The sequence below is a fragment of the Physeter macrocephalus genome, chromosome 7 (genome assembly GCF_002837175.3).
Source record: "Physeter macrocephalus isolate SW-GA chromosome 7, ASM283717v5, whole genome shotgun sequence".
Lineage (NCBI taxonomy): Eukaryota > Metazoa > Chordata > Mammalia > Artiodactyla > Physeteridae > Physeter > Physeter macrocephalus.
In genome coordinates, this window is record NC_041220.1 from 68,651,262 (window position 1) to 68,676,452 (window position 25,191).

At 42.6% G+C, this 25,191-nt stretch overlaps 1 protein-coding gene across 18 annotated transcripts in view; it reads left to right on the forward strand.

The window, feature by feature from the left end:
• Positions 1-25,191, forward strand: part of FRAS1 (Fraser extracellular matrix complex subunit 1) — a 474,502-nt gene that overhangs the window by 272,692 nt on the left and 176,619 nt on the right. For all 18 annotated transcript variants that reach the window (XR_003680571.1, XR_003680570.2, XR_003680569.2 and 15 more), the window contains 2 exons: positions 7,867-8,007; positions 10,540-10,683. Coding sequence is in view for 15 of the 18 variants with exons in the window: in XM_024115434.2 (XP_023971202.1) it covers positions 7,867-8,007; positions 10,540-10,683 (285 nt within the window). In the remaining 3 variants the exon portion in view is untranslated. The remainder of the gene's footprint in view (positions 1-7,866; positions 8,008-10,539; positions 10,684-25,191) is intronic.

The following is a 25,191-nucleotide window of genomic DNA, read 5'->3' on the forward strand; positions in this document are numbered from 1 at the left end:
ATCCTACCTATAACCCTTCTATCTTCTATCTCTTTTGAACTTTTGATATAGATTCTTACAGTTATTCACACACACACATATATATTATCACTTTATTGTTTATAAAATTCCATACAACCAAGAATTTGATTGGAAATCATGTGTGTTTATATTTACTCCCATTTTATAGATGAAGAAAGTGAGGCTTAGAATGAACCAACTAAAGAATAGTTTAGCAGTGGGGGGGATCCTGGGCTCTAATAGAGGACATGGTTGCTTAGGAAATATTTCCTTCTTTCCAAGCCTAGATCCTTTGTTCTTCATTTTGCCCTAGAGCTTTACAATTTAATTTCAGCCCAGGCCATTTCAATTAATGGTCCAACTCAATCACCATGTCAACAACTTGGCAGTGGTGGGGCAGCATGGGATATGAAATGGGATGATTGGACTACCCACATAATTGCCCCGATTCTGTGGCAAATTAATGATGGATTTTTTCAATTCCCATGCAGTTCAGCAAGAGGGTTCAAGATAATATAATTTTGAGGAAATTACAAGTTTTATTTTAAAAATGAACTCTGGGGACTTCCCTGGTGGTCCAGTGGTTAAGTCTCCAAACTCCCAATACAGGGGGCCTGGGTTTGATCCCTGGTCAGGAAACGAGATCCCGCGTGCCACAACTAAAAAGAAAGATCCCGCATGCCACTACTAAGACCCAGCACAGCCAAATAAATAAGTATTTAATAAAAAAATTAAAATGAACTCTGTAGTACAATAATGAATTTTACCTACATATCTTCTAACGTATGATGTCAGTAGAAACATTGTGCTTCAAAAAAGAATGCAGAGATAATAAACATCCCAGTGGGCTTTTCATTAAACTTAGAATGATCACAGAGCTTTGGTCAGGGAAACATCAGGGAAATTTTAGCAACTAAATTTTTCCAAGCCTTATTTTTCAGTCTTGAAGATAGTATTGCCTCCTTAGACAGCTTGTACTGCATGGGGCAAAATTGCACAAAATCAATACAGGTTTGGTATCCATTTTTTTTTCTAGTTTTATTGAGACATAATTGACATATAACATTGTATTAGTTTAAGCTGTACAACATAATGATTTGATATATGTTTATGTTGCAAAATGATCACCGCAGTAGGTTTAGTTGACATCCATCACCTCACATAGTTGCAATTTTTTTTCTTGTGATGAGAACTTTTAAGATTTACTCTCAGCAACTTTCAAACACACAATACAGTATTGTTAACTATAGTTACCATGCTGTACATTAGATTCCCCAGAACTTATTTATCTTATAACTGGAAGTTTGTACCTGTTGACCACCTTCACTCATTTCCCCTCCCCTCAGCCTTCCCTGCCCCCCAACAATCACCAGTCTGTTGTCTGAACCTTATCATTCAGCCTAGCTCTAGCTCTTGGTTGTCTCTTAAACTTTTGTGATTGTCCAAGTCACTTTCTTTGTTCTCAGTGGCACCCAGTGGTTGAGGGTGTGCAAAGCCCTGTCCCAGTCTCAAAAGGGAGGATCTCAGTCAGCACCTAGATGCTGGCTGATTGGATCTGGACCCTTCTGCAACGGTTTCTAAAGTGTGCAAATGAACCTCTTTCAGAGAAAGTCTGGGAGGTGGGCTTTCTGTCCACTCCCTCTGCACTGAGCCCCGAGGACATGGGTAGCCAGTTAAGAACTGTTCCTCTGTTTGCTACAGTCCTACGGAAGCCCTGCTGATCAGCCCTGCTGATCACCCTGCTGATCACCAGTACTCAAGCCCTGCTGATCACCAGAGTCAGGCCATCAAGGGCTGTGTCCTCTGGGCACCAGCCACAAAAGCCAGGGCGCTGGAAGTGCACACAGGCTCTTTCCAGGAAGAAAGAGTGACCTGGAGCCGGGCAAAGGGAGGGCCTGACCTCCCGCCCAGGTCTCAGAAGAGGATTGCAGGCACTCAGTCTCTACGTGTGTGTTAAAGTAGAAGCCTGACCCTCAGGCTGCAGCTTTTAATGTATGCAAATAGGTCTCTTTCAGGAAAAGACTGGGAGATGGGCATTTCTGACTGATGCCTCTGCCCTGAGCCCTGGGGGGACAACCACCGCATATCCTAGGGAGCTTGTGAAGCACTGTTTCTTTGTATGCTCTAGTCTTAGAGGTTTTCTGGATTCAAGCCCTTTTGGCTTTCAGAGTTAGAGTTTTGGGGTCCCATTTCTCAGGTGGAAGTCTTAAAGTTGGGGTGCTAGATGTTAGTTCTAAACCCTTAACTCGGGCTTCCCTGGTGGCACAGTGGTTGAGAGTCCGCCTACCGATGCAGGGGACGCGGGTTCGTGCCCCGGTCTGGGAGGATCCCACATGCCGCCGAGCGGCTGGGCCCGTGAGCCATGGCCGCTGGGCCTGCGCGTCCGGAGCCTGCGCTCCGCAACGGGAGAGGCCACAGCAGTGAGAGGCCCGCGTACCGCAAAAAAAAACAAAACAAAAAACAAAACAAAACAAAAAAAAAACCCCTTAACTCCTCAGGGAGAAGCGGGGCGTTGTGAGTTCCCTCCTTAATGTATGTCTCTGCCTTCCTACCCGTTTTGATGTGGGTTTTGGGGGTTTTTTTCCCCTCATTCATCTAATGTGTAGGAGTTGCTCAGCTAGTTTCTGGATTTCTTTTAGAGGGAATTGTTCTGTGTGTAGCTATAGATTTGGTATGACCATGGGAGGAAGTGAATTCAGGAGCCTCTTATGTTGCCATCTTGGACCAGAATGCCCATTTCTTTTTTTTTAAATAAGAAAGTTCATTGACTACTTTGATTAATTAATTAACATGCTTTGGGTGAATAGGAAGAAATAAAGTACACTGTGATATTTTGATCTATTAAGCTCTTAAGATTCACCAAAGGCCTTAAGGCACATACCTTTAATTAAAGAAATGAATGGGGAGGGGTCGGCACGCTCTGTTTAAGAGTATGTTACTATTTATGAAGTTGGGATTCCCTTGCATTAATTGAATAAAATACGTAGCATCTGTATTAAGCAACGGTCTTTAATGTACTCCCTGGAGTGCTGACATAAGCTGTACAAATGCATGCCTTCTAGAAATGTTCCATCTGCTTCGCTTTCCCCTTCTTGCTTTTATAGCATGGGTGTGCTAGGCTTTGGGGATAGAAAGACGAAAAAGATATAGACCATACCTTAAGGAAAGCGTGATCAAGTTGAGAAGACTGACACTGAACAAGTAATTAAAAGAACATGATACAGGTTGTAATGGCTGTAGGCACAAAATACAGGAAGAACACAAACAAGGAGACTGGCTGTCGAGGGGAGAGGGTATGAGGAAAGATTTGCAAAGGAAAACCACATCATCAGGCTGTGGAGGATTAATGGGAATTCACCAGGGAAGAAGGTGGGAAAGGGCATTCTAGGCCAGGGAAACAGCAAGTGCAAAGGCATGGCGTATCTGGAGAAGCGTCATGCATTTGGTACTCCTGCAGTATAAAGTCCGAAGGGTGAGTTGTAGGGAGTGATACTGGAGACATGGGGGTGAGTCCTGTCATGAAGGGCTGTATGTGCTGTGCTGAGGAGTTTAGACGCTACAGCTTTTAGAGAACCAGTGAAAGATTTTAAGTAGGGGAATCATTTGGTCAGTTTGCATTTTACAGTGATCTCTCTGGCCGTGGTGTGGGAGAAACAGTGGGGCTGGTTAGAAAGCTGCTACTGTAATCCACATCAGGAGTGATGTTAAAGGTCTACACTGAGGGGCCATGGGGGTGGTTAAATTGGGATATTAGACAGAGATTTATGAAGTGGAAGTCAACCTACCTTGGCTGTGTTGTGGTGATAGAAAAGTAGAAGTCTTAAGGATCTCAGCATGGGTGTCTTGGTGAATGGTGGGGTAAAGGTGAGCCAGGGAATGCAAAAGAAAGACCAGGTAGCGGGTAGGATGTTGGGTTGGAGGTGGATAGTGAGTACAGTTTGGACAGAGGGAAAGTGACGCCATAATTTATAACAAGTAGACAGCGATTGAGCTTGGAAATGGATACTGGTAGTACTGGGGGAATGAGGCACATGAGATGCCGGTGAAACACCAAGCAGAGATATCCGTTAGGCAGTTCGATTTATGTGATTAGAGTTCAGGGTAAAAGTCACAGCTGTACGCATAAATCTGGGACTCACCTGCATGGAGGTCATCATTAAAGCTATGGATGTTTGCCCAAGAGTGAGAAGAAAAGGGGAGAGGGTACAATTTGGGGAAGCTCCAGTATTCATGACATAAACAGAGAAGGGCTGAAAAGAAAAGGTCAAAGAGAAAGGAGACCTAGAAGTATCTGCCAGTGTTTCCATCCACCTACCCTGCCCCCACACCTTCCTACTTGCCCACCCTTTCAGCAGAAACTCATTTACTGAGAATTTGTGACATGCCCGGGACAGGTATTGCGGGAGTCACAGAGACGGAGATGTGATTTTTCCTCTTTAAGGTTTCCCAATCCAGTGTGGTGTTGAGGAGGTAGGTTAGATCATGTTCATTAAAAAAAGAAAGAAGAAGGAAAAGAAGGGTGAGGGAAAGAGAGAGAGCGATTTTATTTGACTTCACTCCTTTTAACGTTCATCCCTCATCCCAGTATTCCTACTGCATATCCTAGAGGATTTTGATATTTACATCATAATTTGAAAGACGTCTACCTCCAAAAATTGTTTTGACTTGAAAAGCCAGGAAATTTTATATATGAAAATTGGGATGCTAGCCCACTTTTTGTATGATTAAAAAGAAAAAAAAAAGTAGTCATGTTCATTGTCTGAAATTTAAATAGAAAATAGAATGAACAAAAAATTGATATGTTTTAATTGTTTGAGGTAAAATTTTTACTGGAGTCCGGTTGACTGGAATTCACAACTATCTGAGGACACTTTTAGTACTGACACTATTAGTGCTTAAGCAGCTCAGTTATGCTTTTTCAGAAATATACTCAGCCATCAACCGGAAAGCCACTCTCTAAAAATGTAGTGTTAACATGGAGAAATTATTCATAGAACTTCTTTCAGATCTCTTACATGTATGCCCTGTAATGGAGTTAGTCTTCCTTGAAGGATCTTAGACTTCAAACCAGAACTGCTGCTATGAAATCATTCCATAGCATGATAGATGCTCATAAAAGTCACTGAAATAGTGTAGATATTTCCAAAACCAGCACAGAATTGAAGTTTCATGAGCTTTTTTAAAAGATGCAAATGCCTGTAGTTACAGAAAGAGAGTATCATAAAGAAAAAAAATACATTGAGAGGAAGGTCACCCAGCATATCTTTTTGCCTCTGTGCCACACAGCAACTAACTAGCTCATTATCTATTTGGTTCTTAAACTTTTCTAACGAAGGCAGTTCTGAAGTCTGCCGTGGGGATGTCCAGTGAGGCTTATTTCTAAAATCTACTGGGAGGCAAAGGGCCTTTCTCCTGGAATTCTTGGCCCATCAGCCTTTCAACTCATTTGTCCTCATTGCTTTCTTGTTTTAGGTAATTCAATAACAATCTTTATTCACATTGAACCAGGTTATCATATTGATTTTGTGACCGAATGGAATGAGATGAAGTAAGCTGTGTGCTCATAATGCATTAATTCATCTTCTCCCAGTTTTCAGTTCCACAATGACATGCTTTGATTTCCTATTTATTAAGGAGGTATAACAGGAAGAGCTAGAGATTTGAGCAATCTTGTAAAGTCTAATATGAACATATTAGTATTATCATAAATATATTTAAGTATGTAGAAGTATGTGGCTTCCCCACATCATCCTGGAAGGCTTCGTGTTGACAATATAATTTAGCTGTTTTTTGAAATATTGCCACCTGACTTTCTATTACATGCCGTTTCACTTTGCGTTAAACGTCTTAAATAATGAGCTAATGTGTACCCCTCTTTTATAATATTTGCTTACCTATTCTATTTTTTTTGAAGAGGAAATATTTTCCCAGTGATTCTGAAAATACTTGGAAAAAAATTACTGTGACTTGTGCTATTAGAGTTGTTAACAAGGCAATGTGACAAAAAAAGGAAATTATTTTAAAACATGGAACTCTGGCTCTGTTTTTCATAGAGTAATAAATACTGTTGAATAGATAGAAAGTTCTGCAATGTATCCAGGGAGGATAATCAAAATTTTATCAACCAGTAAGGTGGGGTGTACTGCCCAATCCAAATGGGTCCTGGCCTTAACTCAGGAGCAGGGTCCTGGAGGCCTCCTGGTACAGGTATTAAACCTTTAGGTTCTGGGTTATGGATGAGGCAGGGTACCAGGGTGGAGTACCAGAAGGCTTAGGACAGCATCATATACCAGCCATATACTGGGAGTTTCGTACTTTAACAACCAGTTAAACTGCTGGACCAGGACATCCTAGCTTGTAACAGCCCCACATAAATCAAAGATTGAAATTTGCATTTTTATTGGGGGTTGGTGGAAATGGAGACCTCAGTGGGGTCAAATCCCATCTGGTTCTTCCAAGCTGCTGGTCTCTAAATCTTCCAGGTGTTTGATAGAGGGGGCAGAGGAGGCAAAGAGGAGACTGAAGGTAGTGTCCCCGCAGGCTGTGAATCTTGTACATTGGAGAGAAGGTGGCCTGAAATGCATGGGGTCATTGCATGCATTGTCTTACAATTGTTTCCCCAGCACCTAGACCTACTTGAGGCTTAGTCACAAATGAATGAATGAGTGATTGGCGGTGAATGACTGGCTGTTGCAAATTGTAGATTTTGTTATTATTCAGATACGATGAGGCCAAAAATCAAGAGACGATTGATAGTTTGTTAGGAGAGATAGTTCGTTACAGTTCCCAAGAGGAAGGGCATGTCACATCATGCAGGGGCCATACAGGGAAGCACTAGAGTTGGTCCAGAGGCAAAAGGAGTGAGGGGAAAACATGGGCAAGAGGCTTTATTGTGGTTTCTGCGGGAAGAAACGAGTGAGGCAGGGTAAACAACCCATGTAGTGTCCACAACAGTACGTATAGTTTATGTCCTCATTTTATACATGACGAAGAGGGAGCCTTGAGAAATTATATACCTTAGTCAAGGTCACAGAGAGTTGTGATGTGATGCTCTTATTCTGTTATACTCCATCCCCCATTTATTATATTGCAGTTACTTGCTTGTGTGTCTGTTGATGCAGCTAGTTTGGGCCGCTCAAAATGCTGGACAGTTCTTCTCACCTGTGTATGTTCAGTCTGCATCAGAGAGTAGGCATCATATTAAACCTTGGTGGAATCAGTAAGTAAGGCTTCCACCACCTTTCTCTTTTTTTTTTTTTTTTTTTTTTGGTGGTATGTGGGCCTCCCTCTGCTGCGGCCTCTCCCGTCGTGGAGCACAGGCTCCGGACGCGCAGGCTCAGCGGCCATGGCTCATGGGCCCAGCCTCTCCGCGGCACGTGGGATCCTCCCAGACCAGGGCGCGAACCCGGTTCCCCTGCATCGGCAGGCGGACGCGCAACCACTGCGCCACCAGGGAAGCCCCCACCACCTTTCTCTTTAATTTGAGCAGCCTCATCAGCAGCCTGTTGATGTGTGATGGTAGAGGCACTATCCTGAGGGAAGGAGACCCGTTTGTGGCTTGCTGTTCTTTATCTGACATTCTCTAAGAATGGGAACATGGGAAGAAAGAAATGGATGACTCTGCAAGTGATTATTTCTGTTTTGTGGCATTTATGCCTTTCTTAATCTGGGTTCCGCAGACGCCTGTTTCGTAGGATACATCCTTGAGAAAGAAGTATGTGAGATGTGTGCCCTGTCCTTGGAAAAAAACTCAGTGAATGTGCAGAACTTAGATTGATGCAGGAATGTTAACAGGAGGGACAGAGCTACTGTCCTTGTCGAACGGTGGCTTTCCTGATTGTCTCCTCTGCTTTATCTTCCTTCCAGCTTGCCACCAATCCTGTTTTGGGTGTGCAGGGAAGAGCCCGCATAACTGCACAGCCTGCTGGCCTTCCCACGTGCTGTTGGATGGGCAGTGCCTCTTCCAGTGCCCAGATGGGTACTTTAACCTGGAAGGCAGCTGTACAGGTGGGTATGTAACATGCTGGGGCATACTCCCCGTGTCCGTGTTTTATCTTCATAATGCACCCCGACTCTGTAATTAGAAACCTTGTCATACCAGGGGACTAGGAATGGGCTGTGAATCCTTGTCTTGAACTTGTAGGAGTCAAGGGATAGAGTGAGGGGAACAAGTGAAATTCTGTTCATCCAACAGGGAAGTGTGGATGAAATGAAAAATTAGAATCAGCTTTACCCTCTTCATATAGTGAGGGGTGGATTTAATGGTGATCATCACGGAGATGAGCTACTACAGGTTCTCATGCATTTGTGTGGGATCAGGCATTTGGCATTGCCTCTGCAGGTCTCGGCCCCCCTTCCCCTGGCTGCAGCCTAATAGAGCAAAAGGAGAGAGAGGTATTTATTTGCTTCCTTGACATGTCAGTCCAGTATGTTTTTAAGAGCACCTTTATATTTCAGTGACAGAGATTCTAGAAATTGCCAATTGAGATCAGTGCAGAGTTTTATTGGACTCGACAAAATACTAAAATTTAAGCACCTTACTGTAGCACTGTGTTTTCTTGTATCTACAGAAAAAAAGACAAGACAAAACGCATTCTATCATGATTGTGGTTTTATTTCTAAAAATAGTGTTGAGGCCAACTTACAGGAAAAAGCCCATCGTTATGAAATTGTTTGGTGTGTTTTTCTGGAATCGGAAGACAGGTAGTAAATGTGTAAAATATTTTTGAAAGAAATTAACACTTGTAAGATTCATCTGGCCTCCAACACCAAAGAGGAAATTTAATGCGAACACAGATTTAAACCATTGAAGATCAATATTATATTCCTTCTGGAATTGTCTTCTTCCACTAGCTTTTTAGTCTCTGTAGGCCCCTGATGGGTTGCTTTACTTGAAACACTCTATCAAGCTCAGTGTGGGGGGGGTGGTTCCTGGTTTCTTTGTCACTTGGGGTTGTCTTTTTTTTTTTTTTTTTTTTTTCGGTACACGGGCCTCTCACTGTTGTGGCCTCTCCCGTTGAGGAGCACAGGCTCTGGACCCGCAGGCTCAGCGGCCATGGCTCACGGGCCTAGCCGCTCCGCAGCATGTGGGATCTTCCCGGACCGGGACACGAACCCGTGTCCCCTGCATCGGCAGGCGGACTCTCAACCACTGCGCCACCAGGGAAGCCCTTGGGGTTGTCTTTGAAAGCTGTAGTCTGTCCTTATGTGCTCTCACCCTCGCCCGGTTGGTTTTTGTGTGTGGAAAATTGTTTGGGGAGGAAAGTCTGAGTAGCTCTAACTCTTCTCTGCCTGTGCCTCTGCCTGCTTGAAGCCCACAGATGGAGGGCACTGCAGGCGGCAGGGCACCAAGGTCATTGGAAATATTCTGGCACGGAGGAAGCACTGGGTGGTGGGAGATTGTCCTGAGAGCACTAGTATCTTTTGGACGTGCGTTTGCAAAGTTAAGAGCCTCAAGAATGTAGAAGGGGTGATAGTTCATGCTAGCCTTCTAATCAGCAGTTCATTTTCTTGCTTGCTTGCTTTTTTTTTTTTCTCCCCCCTATGACTCCTTATCTTCCCTTGGCCTCCCGCCAGAAGACATGAGAGGCAGTTGACTTTACTGGAACTCTGTGCCTTTTCTTCCCACCAGCTCTGTGCCAGAAGGGAATTCTTTGTCATCAGTTCCAGCAAGCTCTACCCAGCTCCAGCCCTTCACCTCCCCTCCTCTTGGAATCAGACAGGCTTAGACCTTCTCGTCCTTGGCAGAGAAATCCTTCCATCTCTTTCCATGCGCTTGCCCCTGCTGCCCACCTTGGCAGCACAAATGCAGCCACAGCTGCAACCTTCTTTGATTCTTTGCCATCCTTATCTTTATTGCCTACACTTACTGGGACTCACTGCTCTTTTTCAGTGCAGTACCTCTCAGTAATTAGGTGGTTTTTCTGGGGAAAACAGCTTTGACAGTTTTGTCTAAGGGACTGAACTTCAAACAGGGCTCGGGATCACCTCCAGAAAGAGGCCTTTTTCAGTTCTTTGTATTTTAATTAAGTGTTGCTGCTAAAACAGGCATCCAGGCTGTGGCCTGGAGGGAGAGCACGGCTGGCTGGCATCCGACTCCAGTGAGAAGTTTTAGCTTCCCCTGCTGTGGATGGTTTCCCCTTTGCCTGCCCGGGATTTCTAAGAAGCAAAATGTCTCCCTCTTCTCCCTGTCTCGCTCTTTGAATTTTAGAGAGGGACAGTCTTACCACTTGCTTTTCTGCTTTGTAACTTTGACCTGGACGTCCTTATATAGATGAGGATGGTCATGCTGAGCAGCCAGTTCCTCTCATTCAGTGGTTCTAGATTCCACGTTCTGTTCATGGCCAGTGTTTTCACTGACGCTAGAAATGCCGTCTTTCGGTCAATGCCTAAGGGTGTGCCAGGCTTGCTCGGGAATCTTCAAAAGATGATTAGTATTTGAAGTCTGCTCTTAGTGTAATTTGTGGAGTACATTAAGTACTTCATGTGTTTACATGCTGAGCTGCTAATTCCAATCCTGGTTCTTGTTTTTCCTTCTAGAGTGCCACCCCACTTGCAGGCAGTGCCACGGCCCATCGGAATCTGACTGCACGTCCTGTCACCCTCATGTTACTCTGGCTGGTGGGAGCTGCAGGACCAGCTGTAAAGAGGAGCAGTTCCTCAACCTCATGGGCTACTGTGCTGGTGAGTGAGACCCCCTTCACAGTCTCAGAAATCACTAGCCAAAGGCTCGGGTTCTTCCTGCCAGGTTCCAGAAGGCTCTCGTATTTGTCCTTTGTCATCAGAATAAGAGCTCTCTTTGCAAGCTATTTGTCTCATGTCTGAAAACTCACTTCACTGCTTCCTATCAGACATTTGGTAAATATCTGTGGATTCAGGTGGAATCTTCTACTAATACTCTTGCAATTCCTGAGAAAACTTAGACCCTCATATTAATGAAGACTGAAGCCATGATAATGGTTCCTTATGTGCATGTGGTGCACTTCAGCTTAAGAGAGCAAGAAGTATATTCAAAACAGTCACTCAGAAGACTGTCGCCCTCTTGCCTACATTATCTCCTGCTGTGGGGAAACTTTGTCATCAGCCCTAGGCACAAAAATATAGGGAGATTAACCTAGAAGTAAATCAGTTGCTTCAGGAGATGGGATTTTTCCTCCTCAGTTTAGTACTCACATCTCAAAAAGAAATAAATCAAGAAGGCAGCCTGGAATTTGGATAATGATGAAGGAGCCATGCAGTGTTTGTGTTCATCCATCCATTCCTACAACAAATATCTTTGTCTACTAATGGTCAGATGCTCAGAATACCCAAAAAAAAAAAAAAAAGATGAATAAGACAGTTATTCTGCCCTCAAAGAGCTTACAGTCTGGAGAGGGGAACTTACAGAATAGTGGGTTATTTTGTATTTCTTGACTCACTTCTAGGAGCAACTTGAAGAGATTTACCTGCAGCAGCTGTTGTCACACAATGAAGGGCTTGACTGGGAGGCATTCTGGGATCCACTGGGCAAGTGGGAAAGCTGAGAAATCTGGTTGGATGCATGCTGGAGGGGTTGACCCGGCTGTAGGGCTTGTTCCTGGGCAGGGAGGAGGTATGACCAGTTGTCTAGATCAGAGTATCAAGCAGGCCCCTTCGATACAGCAAGTGAATGATAGTGCTTCAAGTGTGGCTGTGGTGCCATGGTCCTGGGTGATCCATTTCCTTTTGCACACGACCTTGGCTAAAGACTAGACATTAGAGGGAATTCCCTGGCGGTCCAGTGGTTAGGACTCCGAGCTTTCACTGCTGAGGGCCCAGGTTCAATCCCTGGTCAGGGAACTAAGATCCCACAGGCTGTGTGGTGCAGCCCAAAGAAAAAAAAGAAGACTAGACATTAGGGTCCAAGATCTATACCCTAGGAAGACTGAACTGTCGAGAGCGGGTCTACAGCCATAACAAGCTGGGATTCAGGGCAAAACCCGATTATAGAGACTGCAGACATTTTAGAGGCAATGGAAAGTAGAAGCTCAGAGATTCCAGGCTTTAGACAAATGTGATACCCCACCACTGTAGGGTGTGAGCTGTTTGCCAGTCCTGCCAGTGTAGTCAGGATTGACTCGGGAAGCGGGCAAATAGGAGGCATTAGTGCCTCCCCTTGAAGAGGAATCTGGCAAGGACGGATCTAACTGGTATTATAGTTTGTAAACTTGAGTTCAGCTACTGATTCTTACTTTAGGATACAAAGGAGCAGCTAGTAAGAGGTTCCTAACATGGTTAAAACACATTAGTGGATATTTTTTGAGAAGCGACTGAGTTCCAGGGTGCTGAGTTGCTGTTTGAGGGGTCACAGAGATCTTCCAGGCTACTTAAGGAGGTGAACCAAAGACACAAGTACAGTTAACAAATAGTACAAAGCAATTTATGGATAATAACATCAATAGGCAGAATGGGTTGTAGGAGTTCAGAGGAGGGAGAAATAAAAGATATGGAAAGCATTGTGGAGGAGATGGGGCCTAAAATTCTTCCTGAAGAATAGCTAGGATTCTGTTAGAGGGAAATAAGGTGGGCTTTCCAGATGTGGTTCTACCAGGAGATGGGCGCAGGGGGTAGAACATGTGGGCCATTCATGGCCAGTGAGAGTGGTCCAACCTGGCTGAAGGACAATGGTTTGAATGAAGGCATATTAGATGAAATGGTTGGAAAATTTAAGTTGGAACCAGGGTATAGAGAACCCAAAGTTCTAGGTTGAAAAATTTGCACTGACTCTTGTGGACAATAGGGCTATGAGAGTTTTAGGGGTGACTGTGATAACTAAGACTGTGTTATAGGCAGGAAATCCGCAAGCTTTTTGGAAGATGGATTGTAGTGAGGAGAGATTATAGTCAGAGAGAGACATTAGAAGGTTGAACCTTCATAATGGCTTTTCTATTTCCAACCTCTTCTGCATGTGGACCCTAAAAATTTTATGCTGGGACATATTTTATAAATAAATGTTTATATAAGGAGATTGGAAGAATTTAACTTTTAATCAGCTCTGTTCTCTCCAATGTCCAGAGCCCTCTGATGGTGAAGTAGGTAATTAGGAATTGCATTAATTTTTTTAAGGCTTATGAGGGACTACTAGAATAAAAGATCATGGGACTAGGCTACATGACTCTGAAAGTCCCCAGCCCTAGATGAGCAGGTTCCACTAAAATAAGCTGGAAGGGACACACCTTGGCTGTCCTGAGATTAGGTATATTAAGTGAAGGTTTTAAATAAGGTAAGGTAACCCATTGTCTAGTGCTTGGAAATCCTTTGTTGAGTTGAGAATGGCATAACAATATTTGTTACAGAAAAATTTGACGGGTAATTTCAGTTGTTGATCTTTCAGAGAAGTGCACTGACCCCAAAGTTTACTTTTTCAATATATATATGCCCTTTCCAAACACCTCCCAATTCTCTCTGTAACACTGTAATGCATTCATTCGTTTATGGCTTCATCAAGCATATTTTAAGCACACGCTCCATACCAGGCACTGTGCTAGGCTCTGGGGAGGCCCAGATGAATAAGATAAAGTGCTTGCATTCAAGAAATGTACTGTATAGTGAAGGAAGGAGATATGTGTTGAATATGTTATTACTGTGGCTATGAGATGAGCCTGTGGGACAGCACCCTAACCCAGACTGGAGAGAGAGAGAGAGAGAGAGAGAGAGAGAGTGAGTGTGTGTGTGTGTGTGTGTGTGTGTGTGTGTGTGTGTGTAGTGCTAGTGGGTACGGAAGGCTTTCTGGAACAGGTCATAACTGAGATGATTTGGAAACATGAGTAAGAATTAGAGGGGTTTGGAGATTTGGAGGGGAGAGCATTCCAGAAAACGAGCCAAAGAATATTTTCTATTCAGGCACCAACAAAGAGTTAAGTAGAAGGCCAGCCCCGAGTACGGGGGTGCTGTGACCTGAAGCAGAAGAGGAAGCAAGGCAGGTCACGAGGGACTTTGTATGTTCTGTTTAAGGAGAACATGCTTTGTTATCAAGGCTGTGGGGATCTCTTGAAGGTTTTTTTTTTTGTTTGTTTTGTTTTTTTTGTGGTATGCGTGTGTGTGTGTGTGTGTGTGTGTGTAGTGCTAGTGGGTACGGAAGGCTTTCTGGAACAGGTCATAACTGAGATGATTTGGAAACATGAGTAAGAATTAGAGGGGTTTGGAGATTTGGAGGGGAGAGCATTCCAGAAAACGAGCCAAAGAATATTTTCTATTCAGGCACCAACAAAGAGTTAAGTAGAAGGCCAGCCCCGAGTACGGGGGTGCTGTGACCTGAAGCAGAAGAGGAAGCAAGGCAGGTCACGAGGGACTTTGTATGTTCTGTTTAAGGAGAACATGCTTTGTTATCAAGGCTGTGGGGATCTCTTGAAGGTTTTTTTTTTTGTTTGTTTTGTTTTTTTTGTGGTATGCGTGCCTCCCCCTGCTGTGGCCTCTCCCGTTGCGGAGCACAGGCTCCGGACGCGCAGGCCCAGCGGCCATGGCTTACGGGCCCAGCCGCTCCGCGGCATGCGGGATCCTCCCAGACCGGGGCGCGAACCCGGTTCCCCTGCATCGGCAGGCGGACGCGCAACCACTGCGCCACCAGGGAAGCCCCTTGAAGGTTTTTAAGGAGGGAAATGTTATGATTACATTTCTGCAAAGAGAAAGATCTACAGAAGATTGAGTAGAAGAAGGCCTGAGGAGTTGTGAGAATCCAGATGAGAGATGAAGCCCTTTGATGAGAAAAGTGCTGAGGGGATGAAAAGCAAGAGGCATGGCTTCAATAAGCATTAATTATATATTAGGTTGACCTATGGGGGATTGCTGTTTTGTGGGCAAAACCTGGTCAAATACTGGCAATTTTATATGGTTCAACCTAATAGAAGCAGCAGAAGTTGATGATCTCTTAGCCCTCAGGCTAAGGGAGAGGGAATTTGGGGGATGATTTCTGGTGAAGTAAATTCGACGAATGGGAGCATTATTTACCAAGGGCCAAAATAGGAAGATAATGTGTTTGAGCTTGGGCAGGTTGGACCTTTGGACATCTGGGGTAGCTGTCCAGGAGGACGGTGAAAGTCTAAGTGAACACAGCTTTCTGAACATAGCCACCATGAGCTTATCTGCTATCTTCATTTTACCCTAAACCTAAGGTCCTGGAACTCTTTTTTTAGCTGAGGTGTTGCTTCAGTCAGTCGTAAGTTAACCTCCTGGAACATTTCAATGACTTTTATCTAAACTCAGGAAGGTGTTAGGAGTAGCCCTAGTGATAGACAAAGCAGAAGGTAATTCACCCCGTGCAGTGCCGTCAGTAGAGTTATTTCCATCATCCTTGGGAAGGTCTAACAGTGGAAGCCCTGGAGAAGCACCCTCTCTGCTCCCTCTATCGTGTGTGAGCTTTGCAGGGTGGTAGCATTTACTCACAGGATTTATTCTCTATCTGAGCTGTACCTAAGATCATCATCAGAGACCTCTTAATTGCACTTAGCTGTTTCAGGAAGAAAATTGCATCTAATCTATCACACAGATAAGAATAAACACATCCTGGTAACAGGTCCAATAACCTCAATGTGTTATCACGTATGGAGATGTCATATGTGTGGAGTTTTTTCCCTTCAAGTCTATCAAAGCAAATATACAGTTTGTGAGAATAGGCCAGAGGTGAAGGCTTTCAGCAAAGATGAATGAACTGGGGTGAAAAAAAAACAGGTTTTTTCTTCATAAATTTTTGTTCTTTATATTTTGCCTGCATCTCAAGAAAGTTTTCCCCAAATTTCAAAGCCTGGGGTGTTCCCTCCATTTGTCTTTCTCAGCTAAAACCTTTCTCCTGTTCATAGAAGAGGGTGAGAATTAAAAAGAAAACATGAAGGAGAAATATCCAAATGAAGATGCAGTAAAAAAAATGTATCGGGCTTTCTGGAATGTCTAATGGGAAGGTTGTACTTTTTAGTTCTTAGGTAGAAAAGGAGATAATACTGAGAGTAATATTGTAGAGGGGAAGACTGCAAAATTTTATTTATAAATTTTACTTTTAATTGAAGTATAGTTGATTTACAATATTGTGTTAGTTTCAGGCATACAGCAAAGTGATTCAGCTAAACATACATATATGTATATATCTATATTTTTTATTCTTTTCCATTATAGTTTATTACAAGATATTGAATATAGTTCCCTGTGCTATACAGTAAATCCTTGTTGTTTATCCATTTTGTACATGGTGGTATGCATCTTTTAATCCCATACTCCCAGTTTATCCCGCCTAGCCTTCCCCTTTGGTAACCATAGGTTTGTTTTCTATGAAGACTGCAAAATTTTAAATAGCTGATTTGTTAGGATGGTAGAATTCTAGGAGATTAAACATTTTTTTATGCAGTACTTTTTTAAATGCTGGTTTGTTTTCTTCATAAATCTGTGCCAGAATGTAAGCAGAAGAAGACGAATGACAGTAAAGAAATATTGCTCCGAGAATTTTCATATTGTATTCCATGGTAGTTGAGTTCTAAGCAATGGTTAATAGGTGTTACATGCAAAAATGTCTCGTGGCTGAATAAATTTAGGAAACTCTCGGTTAAATAAAGTTAAGCAGCTTTCTTTATTTCAGGATTTCTCAAAACCTTAAATAAGTAGATGTGCATTGTGAATCTCTGAGATGAAGGAGTCTGCCCATCATTTGCCAAACATTTCATTGCAGACCCCTTCCTTCGATTTATTATGGACTCTCACAGAGCTAACCAGTGCTTTGCAGAACAATCTTTGAGAAGCCCTGCTCTAGCTGTTGTTAATATGTTGGACAATTTGTTGGCACTCCCTAAAGGTAAAATGAAATACTCAACCTATACTCAGATTGCGGACTTCCTTCCTTCCATCCCTCAGTGTGTCCCTCCCTCCCGTCCTTTCTTCCATCCTTCTATTCTCTGTAGGCAAGCAGAGGGGGGCCCAAGAATTCTCAGGGTTGCCACTCTCTTGACTGCTGAGAGCATCAAAGAGCAATAAGTAATTTTCCTCTAGCATTGGGTCTGAGAAGTGTTTGCTCTCTGAACCTGGGCTGACTGATTAGAAAACCTGTTAACATTTTTCTTCCAAATCATTAAAAAGAAAACAAAACCTTTTGAGTCCCTTCTGCAATTTTCTCCATTCATTGTCACTCATTTCTGAAAGAGGAGCTTGAAAAAGTTGAAATGCACAGATTAAAAGAGCAACAAATCCTTGTTTTGGAATAAGCTGATAGAACTGCAACACTGAGTAATGAAAAAAACAAAACAAAACAGTTGAAATCGAACATCATTAAGGACTGGGAAAGAGCCCTGCATGAGCCAGTGTACAGCTCTCTGCCTCCAGATACTCTGACTTGAAGCCAGAGAGGTGGGAGCCAGTTCTGTTTTATAGCAGTTTCTGCATGTGGGGAAGGTGGGTTGGCGCTGCTCTACATCTTGCTGTAGCTGCTCCTGAGGCTGTAAGCTGAAAGAAGGAAAGAGGCACACACTAAAACGTGTAGCAGTTACTACCTTATTTTCATCATCAAAATCCTACCCATCCTTCCCTCGTGGCCTCGCTCAGATTCCGTCCCTTCTAGGACCAGCTTCCTTTTGGCATCTCCCACATCGTAATTCCTAGGTATGCTGACTGTTTCTACCAATTACCTAGCACTTGGCATTGACTAGCTCATGTTCTCTGTGAGTTTCTAATAATAGGTGACAGTTCTGAGGGCTTATTACGTGACAAGCACTGTTCTAGTTGCTTTGAATGCATTTTGCCATTTAATACTACCAATGATCCTCCGAGGTAGGTACTAATGTTATCTCCATTTTACATATGAAGAAACTGCACCTAAGTAAGATTTAAGTCATTTACTCAAAATGAGAAAAGTTGGAAGATAGAGCCGAGATTTGAACCTAGGAACCTAGAATGAGGACAAACACAGTTGATTACAACAATAGGGATTCAAGAAGAGTTTTCTGATTGTAGATTAAGAGGTGGATCATTGGGGACTGGTATGACAAGACGGTTTGGAGAGGCACTACTGGGGAACGTTGCAAGAAGTTGCCGGTCTGTTTTAAATGCCGGAAGCTATTTTAGATTGCCATGTATTTTTATTTTATATACCCTTAGTAAATAAATAAATAAACTTTAAATGAAAACATTAATGCATACTAAATTTTAATAATTTATATCACTCCACATGTACTTTAATCTTTTTCAGTGGTTACATACATGCATTTTTTAAAATAATATTTAAACTTTTTATTATATTGGAGTATAGCCAATTAACAATGTTGTGGTAGCTTCAGGTGCACAGCAAAGCAACTCAGCGCTACACGTACATGTATCCATTCTCTCCGAGTCTCCCCTCCCATCCAGGCTACCATGTGATATTGAGCAGAGTTCCCTGTGCTATACAGTAGGTCCTTGTTGTTTATCTGTTTTAATATACGTGCATTTTTCACAGTTGTGATCAGCAGCTATGTACAGGCATATCTCGGCAATGTTGTGGGTTCAGTTTCAGACCACTGCAATAAAGTGACTATTGCAATAAAGCAAGTCACATGAGTTTTTTGGTTTCCCAGTGCACATAAAAATTATGTTTGCACTATATCGTAGTCTCTTAAGTGTGCAATAGCTTTATGTCTTAAAAAATAATGTACGTACCTTAGTTAAAAATACTTTATTGGGAATTCCCTGGCGGTCCAGTGGTTAGGGCTCCGTGCCATCACTGCCAAGGGCCTGAGTTTGATCCCTGGTCGGGGAGCTAAGATCCCAGGTGCAACCAAAAAAAAAAAAGAAACTTTATTGCTGACAGCATAGGGTTGCCGCAAACCTTCAGTTTGTTTAAAAAAAAAAAAAAAAGAAAGAAAAGAAAAAGCAATCATCTGCAAAGCACAGTTAAGCAAAGTGCAATAAAGTGAGTTATGCCTGTATTACTTTGTAATTTCTCATATCACTTTGTGTATTTCCATGTGTTGGCAAATAATTGGAAGAATCCACATAATTGTCATTTTTAATAGCTGAATAGTATTCCATTATGTTTGTATAACTTAATTTTTATTGGAGTATAGTTGCTTTACAATGTTGTGTTGGTTCCTGCTGTACAGCAAAATGAATCAGTTATACATATGCATATATCCCCTTTTTTTTTTGATTTCCTTCCCATTTAGGTCACCACAGAGCACTGAGTAGAGTTCCCTGTGCTATACAGTAGGTTCTCATTCGTTATCTATTTTATACATAGCATATATGTCAATTCCAATCTCCCAGTTCATCCCCCACCCTTCTCTGACTCCCCACCCCATATCCATACATCCGTTGTGTAACTTAATTTGATTGGCCGTTTTCCTGTTGTGGATATGGGCAATAACCAGCAGGAGGTAGAGTTACTGCTTGGTAAACTAAGTATGACTTCCAAGGCTTTGGCTGGGATGAGGTCTGTTTTTCATGTTATTGTTAATAACAATAATGTTGTGTTCTTGACACTTTATAATTTTTAAAGCATTTTCTCACTTATTTTTTCATTTGATCATCCCAAGAGACCTTCCTGTGGAAGTGGCATTAAGAGCCCAGTGCAGTGCCTAACCAGCACATAGATGGTGATCAGGAAATGTCAGGCAAAGGAATGACTTGATTCTGGTGTCCTAAGGTCTACTTTAATCCCCTTCCAGTGCCTCCTATGCTAATTACATCAAGGATCTTTTTAGTGTGACTCATTTTTCTTTGCTTCTTATCTCTTCTTTTTCACCTTCTATTTCATTCCATCTGGCCCTATTCTTCTATCTCTATATTTTTTCAATTTTCTTGTGTCTTTTTTTTTTAACACCTCCTTCTTTATTTTCCTTATCTTCTTTTTCAGCAGTGCACATTCTTTTCTTATTTCTCATCTGTCACCCTATCTCCTATTGCTTGAACTATGAGTTGCATATCCAATCTCTCTCTGGAACTTTCAATGATTGTCTCTCCCTTGTTCTCTGAATTTGTGTTTTATTTAAGGGACCACGCTGTCTGCTGAAGGATGATTGAATATTTCAAGGCATTTCTTTTCTTTGAACTTTTACTTTCAGAAAAAAAAAGAACACGACCTATGCTTAAATTGAGACCTTCCTAAATTAAAAACAAGAACTTGTATTTTCTCCTTCATGTGACTTTTCCTAAACCATATCTTATATAGCTTTAGAAATGACCTTACTTACAAGTTTTCAACTTGGCAGGGCTCCCAATGAAGTTACAATTGCTGTTGTCTTCATAAGAACTACAGGCCAGGAGCTGAATTGCAGAGAAGACTTTTGAGTGTTTATGCTTAAAGAACACAACTGAATTTAGGCTCATAGGCTATCCTCTTAAGTACTAGAGACAGCAAAATTGCTATGGCTACACTTATCTACTTTTCTTACACACATGTATATCTCTGTGTTTACATGAAATGGGGCAAAAATAGTGACTTAGATGTAAGTATGACCATTGGTATCAATGTCGGTCCTGATTGGGCCTGCCACAGATAAAGAATAATCACTAATGTTTATTGAGCACTTCCTATGTACCAGCTCCTCACATACATTATTTCATTTAATCCTGACTGCAACCCTGGGAGGTCAGTCTTATGATTAGTAGCATTTCCATTTTACAGGCCAGGAGGCTGAGATGAGAGACATTAACCAATTTACTCAGTGTTTCACAGCTAAAACGCAGTAGACCTGGGCTTTGAAGCAGTGCCACTTCAGAGGGCACGCGTGTGAACACCGTCATCAGACTTCATCATCCGATCTAGTTCCAACAGGACCTTTTCTGCTTCTCAGCAATTGTATTACTTACAACTCTTTTTGATGCTTTGTCACCTTGCTCACCATGGCCTTTCCATGTGTACTCACTATACTTTCCCTCAACTCAACTCTCACTCCAATCAGTTGACATCTTTGCTTTCTTTTGTGTTTAGAAGATTAACATAATCTCCTAAAAACAACAAGAGCAAAAAAACTCCCTCACTTTTTCTCCGCAAATGTCTCTGTATCTTCTTCTAAATACCATTTTCCTCATTGCTTCCTTTGAGAAAGGATCTCCCTCACCCTGGCCTGGGGGAACTCCTCCATCTGTGATCTAGAGCTGCTTTGTCCCATCAACCTCAAGAGGTGGTCTAGCCCAATAGTTATTTCCTCTTTTGGTTACTCATTTCATCTCCTTCCTTCCCTCTTTATCTTTCCTTCTCTTCTTCCTCCCTGACCTCCTTTCCTTTAGCACCTTAGTGTCTTGATCCAATGCTCATTTCTGTTTTCTTCTTAGAGTCTATCTCAAGTCCACACATGATCATCATCTCCAGACTCTCATTTCTATCTGTCTACCTTCTGGACATTTGATCCACAGGAAAAACATACTCAGAAAGCTCCAAAGAAACCTCCCCCACCAGGTCCTTCCTTCCTTCTCCTGACTCTCTTGTCCATCCACTACTGATTTTTTCAATCAGTGTAATTCAAAACTGAGAACAGTTGACCCTTGAACAATGTGGGTATGAACTACACAGGTCCACTTATATGCAGATATTTTCCACTAGTATATATTACAGTACTACATGGTCCATGGTTGGTTGAATCCGAGGATGCAGAGGAGGGGGGGGGATACAGAGGGCCGACTATAAGTTATACTCAGATTAACCCCTGCATTGTTCAAGGATCAACTGTAATTCAAAATTGAGTTACACCTGCTTCCTTCCCACCCCTATCCCATATTTTAATGATTGCCTCATCTTGCAAAGTTAAAGCCCCTCTTATTCCATAACTTTGGATAAAATATTCTCTGGTCCTCCTTAGACATTGATTGCATTTTAAGTGTGGCTTTCTTCTGACATTGGACCTTGTCATGAGCATCTTGAGGGAAGGGTCTGACTCTGACTCAGTGCTCTGTCTCCTGCAATGACTTCCATGGTGCCTCACACCCAACTCACATTCCATAAATGTTGATCGAAGTGAACTTTTTTCTATTTTGGAGGTAAGGCAAGAGTAAAACATAAACTGATGGGAGGTCAGGTACAGACAGGAGTGGTGCTCATGTCTCCTTGTTGGCAGCAAGAACTGGAACCAGAACTGAGGAGAGAGCCTTGCTCTTACATCTGACACTGCCTCTCACCCACTTCGTCTTCCAGCTGTCTGTCTCCGTGGGTCCTACTGCAGCCTTCTCACGACATTTGTAAGTTTGTCAACACTGGGTGGAAATCACTGTCCTATAACGCTAAGGCCAATCTGTTGTAGTAGGTTTTGTTGTTGTTGATGCTTGTTTTTTTCAGGATAAAACAATAGCCACAGACACGGAAAAAATGGGAAGTTTTGTGTTTTTTTTTTTTTTTTTTTTTCGTGTGGTATGCGGGCCTCCCTCTGTTGTGGCCTCTCCCATTGCGGAGCACAGGCTCCGGACGCGCAGGCTCAGCGGCCATGGCTCACGGGCCCAGCCGCTCCGCGGCATGTGGGATCCTCCCGGACCGGGGCGCGAACCCGGTTCCCCTGCATCGGCAGGCGGACGCGCAACCACTGCGCCACCACGGAAGCCTCTGTTTGTTTGTTTTGTTTTGTTTTTGTATTAACTCAGAGCTAACCCTAAACCCTAACCCTAAAAAGAACACGTGATTTCTAAAGAACTCATGGTGGGCTAGGACCAAAGTGATGATCCAAAGGGGAAGAGAGGAGGCTTCTTTTTCTTCTGCCATTCATGTTATTTTCTGGATTCCTGCTGTACTTGTCTCACAAGTAGAACCCTGCCAATTTTAAAAGTGGCATCAGAATTCAGTCTATACCCACTTTAAGGACCCTGAGCGTCAGCATGGAATCATTCCTTTTTCACCTGATGAGGAACAGCTACAAGTGGTGATTATTTTAACAGCTTCCAAACACATTTAATGTGGTTTCATTAAGAACCTAATCGACTGATAGGACATTATTGAAAATCTCACTATGTGTCCAAGATTGTCTTTATAGGTCCATTATTTATCAGCTAAGGAGTCACTGCCTCATAAAACCAACATCCAAAGGCACTGCTTCGACAGTACACATTTACTTTAATATCTTCAAGCTTTTTTGACTTTGCTCCAAAGATGTGAAATAAGTCATTTCACTGCCGTGTGCTTCCATCCATCGTGATTGTGCGTAATCCTCACTGATCCTTGAAGCAGAGCCTTTGTGATTTGAAGATAACATCACACGGTGATGACCACATATAATTTCCTTACAGCTGCAGGGTGACATATTAGAGGATATTGCCGCTGCTGAGTTAAAATATTAATTTTTTATGTATTTACATTTTTAGTATGTATGCACGCTGTGCATATTTAGAAAACAAATGGAATCTTCTGCTTGCTTAAAAACAAGAAGTGCATTTACTTCATCTCGAGTCGATACTCCATTTCCAGGCTCCCTTATAATGTGTTCATTACTTTGTTTAAAGTGCTAATTCACCAGGTTTGTTAGCAAGTAGGCACATATACAAACAACTGGAATCCCATTTGCCTTTCCCCCGCCACATGTTTATTATATACCAGTAATCTGAAACAGGCTACACCTAAATGTATCCTGGGTCTCTCTCCTCTCCTTGTCATCCTTAATAAGTCTTTTATTTAAAGACTCTTTACTCTAATTGAAATAGTGACAAATAAGGATTTACTTACTGAGTAGCTATGGGAGGACTCTGAGAGACGGGCTTCAGAATAGGCTCTGTTTTTAAGCAATTAATGGATGCATGCTCACCATTTAGACATACTTGAGGTTAGCCTCCTTTTTTGATTACAGACAGGAAGGTCAGATGCAAATGCCTTCCTGCACAGATGGGGCTTTTATGATGGGCCGTTAATCCTTGCAGAGGCTGCTAGATTGGTGGGTTGGAAACTCAATTCCCCTATTTTAGTAACTGCGGTCCTGGTACAAATTAAGTGACAGTATAAACTTCCTCTAGTGTATCCTGTGAACTCGTTCCAGACATCACCTGTGGGGAGGAATGGGAGTGGAAGGTGGGGTGAGGAGGATTACAGGAGAATTCTCTCTGTGGTTTGTCGGCGTCTCTGAGAATACTGGCATTTTAAGGACACCGTTTCTGACAGTTGTGCTTCTACCAGTGTGGGTCCAGCAAGGATCTGAATCAGGATTTGTCAGATGGTCACCGCCTACGAAGAAGAACTCAAGATTTGCTTCCCAATCAGCTTAATTCTTCGAAACTATGCCCCTAGATTTTACTGTGCGTGAAGTGACTGGTGTCGTAGCAGTTCCCTGGGACACATAGTCAGCCACCTCCTGCAGCGCCTGGAGATGGGCTCCTAACACCTCTTAATTATGTTTAGATTGTATAATTAATACATCTGGCTGGCCATGGAGAGATTTCATTCTCTCAGACGGTACTGACAAGGCAGTTGTAAATTGCCACACACACAGCCAAGTAGTGCCCTCTTCCTCTTGGCCTGGAGTGGATTTTGAGAACCAAGTGGTGCAGTCCAGGTGAAGCTTCTCATGGGCCTCCAGATTCCCCACAATTTCCTAGTATTTTGACTCCAATATTTTTTTTTCTTTCATTGAATAAATTGATAAGGGCTGCCTATTAGGTACTACTGATTTTGCCAAATTCTACTTTGTTTTGAATCTTAAAGGCGTTTTAGAAGCTGACAGTTTGTGGAAAGGTTTTCCCTGGTCGTGCCTGAAAGACAAACCACTGGTGTGTTGGTTTTCTTTCTCAGGGGACACCTGAGATCTCCATTCCTAGTCACAGAAGCCTTCGTATACTTACACTGTAGTATTCTTAGTTTTCCTAATATGCCTACTCTAGCATAAGCCTTTTGAAAACTGTTCAGCAGTGGATGTTATTAACAGAGAAGGGTCTTCTGTGGACATAATGGAAGGGGGAGGGGGACAGAAACATAGGGACCCCTCTCCTCGCCCCAGAAAATTTCACATTGAAAGCTGCTGTGTGTCAGAGTTTTCTTGGATTGTTGGCTCTTTGCTGTGGTTTTAATGTCTTCTGCCATCACTAGTTACCTTTTATACAACAATTTCTCATTTAAACCTGTAATGATAAGACAGAGACTCCAGTAGATAGACTGGTATACACATAGACAAACCCATTTCCAGTCGCCATGAGGATAAATCCATACACTTTTTCATGACTTACAAGGTATTTCAGAATTAGCACAGCCAGGTCCTGAGTGGCTCTTTCGAATGTTCTTCAAGATGCAGCCATACTGAACTTTTTTCAGTTCCTTGAAGG